Raw genomic sequence first — 3,161 nt, forward strand, 5'->3', positions numbered from 1 at the left:
ATGGACAAACACTTCTTGATGGTTTTCTTCCTTTTCTGCTTCATTGTAGGTGAGTCACAGACCTGAGAAGTGGACTCCAGAGACAGGCTACAGGGAGGCCCTGGAAAATCTCCATGTACTGTAGGTACCCATGGAGGGCTGAGCTTTGATGGCATTTATAAGGGAGGAAAAGACATTCTTCAGATTGCTCCTTCTGTCTTACAGGCCATCTTTTCTGACCTTCTCAACATTCTGTCCTTCCTCACCAGGGGCTCTGTGAGCACCTTCCTGACCAGCCTCTGTGGCTGCCCCTTTCTCCATTCTGTCTCTACCACTCCCCATAATTCAAAATCCTAGCAAGATTTTCCTGAGTATATCCTTTCATTCATAAATCTGTATCCCATTTGCTGACAGAGCTGGTCGGTGTATAATGGATAATTCTGTAGTTTGTTTTAGTGCCAGTGGCTTTTGATACCCTTATCAGGTACTTTATATGAAAACAAATGATTATAGGAAAGGAAATACTGGATGCTCTAGAATCAGAATTTTTTTTTTTAAATGCTTTGGCTGCTGTCTTAAATTCTCTGTACCTTTGATTGCTTCTCTGAGAAATGGGAAAATACTTAACAAAGCTTTTGTAATGATTAAATCAGATAAAAAGTGAGAGAACATGGCCCAAATGAGATGCTCAATAAAGGCTACTTTCCTTTTGCATTTGGGCTTTTTGCTTGTTTCTTTTATTAACCTGTATTTCAATTAGCTCAACCCACCATACCATCTCACTAACTAGTCATAATTCATGAGGACTTTGCACAGATTCAGTTCGAGGATTACAGAATATATTCCCTAACAATATCTAAGCAGCAAATGTTAGCAACACTAGCTTGGGTAAAATAGTTTATCTTATATTTTATTTCTTTATTTTTATTGTGTTATTTTAGTCATCATTAGTTTTTGATGTAGTGTTCCAAGATTCATTGTTTGCATATAAGACCCAGTGCTCCATGGAATCTGTGCCTTTCTTAATTTGGGTAAAATATTTTAAAGCACTTACCCTCATTATTATACTCCTGCTTGCCTACAGTGCTGTCAGGTAGGCTATGCCATCATTAATAGAACGATTTTAAAGTTGGAAAAAAACAACCCCATGGAGGCAAAATCATTGCTCTAAGTTACCTCAGTTAGAAGAGCTGAAATAGGGACCAGAAGACCCCTTTTCTTCTCACAATGGCATTTCTCTTAGATATGAAGTTGGTAAGAGCTCCCAACTCTTTACTACATGCTCTTTTCCCCACCACCAGCTCTCATCCACCCCCCTGCGCCCCACCCCCAGCTCCCACAATCTGGTCTAGATAATTCCAGGTCCTTCCCATGGTCCCCTGGTCTCACTCACAGCAGCTCTCCACTCTCCAGCAGCGACACCACTGAAGTGCCTGACATGCCACCTTCACACACGGACAGATCGCTGTAGAAGAGGCTTTGGTTTCTGTGTTGCTCAGAAGTATGAGTCATGCATGACTTTAAAGATCTTCCAGGGTGAGTCAGGGGGTCCGGGGAGGTACTGTGAGATTCTTGGGCATTCTTAGGAGAGTCAGCAATTTCCTATCTCAACTCAGGCTAATCCAGGAGAGGAACCGAAGAGCAGAATGCCCCTGAGCTCAGGTCCCTGTGCATGCAGACAGAAGTGGACGGGGGAGGATGTGATAGGAGGAAGATCGGGGTTCTTTGTTCCCAGTAAAACTAACCTGACAGATCTGAACTCTGAAGATACTAAAGCACTAGTTGCTAATCTTCTACCTGGAATAGGAATGAAGCAGCTACAGAGAATTGATGGTTGTTAGGGACCTCAGGCAAACAACCATGAAGGGGGCCCGTGATTTCTATGTCTCCCTGCCTCTGCTCTTTTGGTGTGTAGAAGCTGTGAAGCCATCCCTTAACCTACCCTGATGCCTAATTAAATTTTCAGACAGGACTAGTGCCAGGTTTGACCTGTTTTTACAGAACGTAGACCACTGCATTATTTACTATGTTCTTTCTTATTACAGATAACATTCTGCAGTTATCATATATGGTGTGTCAGAAATTCTGCAGAGACTTGACCTTTGATTTCAACAATCGGACTTACATTCATAAGTGTTGCAAGCAAAATTTTTGTAACCTCAAAATCTAAAATATTCGCCCTCCAGAGGTCTCACTTTAGAATGATGTCAATGTTTCTCCCCTTTCGTGCTCCATACGCCCTTGCTTTCCTGCCTTATCCATCCTCGATGTACTGCAGCTCTCTTCCCTTCAGTGTCATCTTTCCTGATGCTTCCAGCTTGGTTTCTACCTTAGTCAGAGGATAATGATCCAGAACAACAGATTTCTCCCATGACAGGGAATGGCATTACCATACTCCAAGAAGCCTGTCCCAAGTGTCTCCATACAGCAAAATTTAAAACATGACTGTTCCCAAACCTTGTGATTAGCTTAAAATAGTTGAGGCAGACTAGAAACACTTCAGCTGAAACTTCACAAATATTTGTTGTTCCCATTTGTTGCTTACTATAATTAAGCAGAAATAGCGGCAAAATGGATGGCGGACAGCTGAGATTTTCCTCTGTGGGCAAAATATTTTCCCAAGTGGACAGTGTTCACTTCAAACTCAGTTATGATTTTCTTGGCCTTTGCAGAGTGCAGCCATTTACAATGTCAGTACAAATCAGGAAATAAGGAAATTCCTGCCTCTGTGATAGTCACAGCTCACACATGGCCACTTGTAGGTCTGTCAAGATGTACGCTCAAGAAACATCACAACTCTCCCTCCCTTCTTCTCCTTCCTCTCCTAATCTTTCCCTATTTCTTTCCTCTTTTGCCATCCACTTCCACTGTCACCTCTCCAGTTACCCACATAATTGCTATACAAATTCTCCCTCGCTGAATACTCAAGTCATTTTATGAATACTTTTTGTGACTCTCTCAATGAATCATTTCTCTGTTTGTCTTATTTGCCCCAGTATGTTACAGATCACAGCAAGAACAGATTTTGTGTCTCATTTCTACTGCCTGTAACTGGTCAGCAAAACGTTTTCTGTGTTTAACTGAATGGCCAGTAAGGTTGATGAAATTTTCCTTGTGCATCTGTTTAGTTTACAGGACTTATGATGCTTTTATGCTTTTTCTGGCTGCATATTTATTTTCTT

The 3,161-nt window shown here is 41.6% G+C and overlaps 1 protein-coding gene across 1 annotated transcript; it reads left to right on the top strand.

Annotated features, from left to right (window-relative positions):
• Nucleotides 1-2,149, top strand: PATE3 (prostate and testis expressed 3). The gene is made up of 3 exons (XM_059156374.1): nucleotides 1-49; nucleotides 1,393-1,515; nucleotides 2,025-2,149. Exons 1-3 carry the CDS (start codon nucleotides 1-3, stop codon nucleotides 2,147-2,149), a joined length of 297 nt encoding a protein of 98 aa, XP_059012357.1.
• The last annotated feature ends 1,012 nt before the right edge of the window (nucleotides 2,150-3,161 follow it).

This window comes from Mustela lutreola, chromosome 1 (assembly GCF_030435805.1).
Source record: "Mustela lutreola isolate mMusLut2 chromosome 1, mMusLut2.pri, whole genome shotgun sequence".
In the NCBI taxonomy this organism is placed as follows: domain Eukaryota; kingdom Metazoa; phylum Chordata; class Mammalia; order Carnivora; family Mustelidae; genus Mustela; species Mustela lutreola.

Bases quoted from the DNA above. Each gene is read 5' to 3' on its own strand.
- PATE3 (XM_059156374.1), top strand. From the start codon at position 1: ATGGACAAACACTTCTTGATGGTTTTCTTCCTTTTCTGCTTCATTGTA. The intron at 50-1,392 runs GTGAGTCACAGA...TCCACTCTCCAG, and splicing joins CCTTTTCTGCTTCATTGTAG to CAGCGACACCACTGAAGTGC. The intron at 1,516-2,024 runs GTGAGTCAGGGG...TTCTTATTACAG, and splicing joins GACTTTAAAGATCTTCCAGG to ATAACATTCTGCAGTTATCA.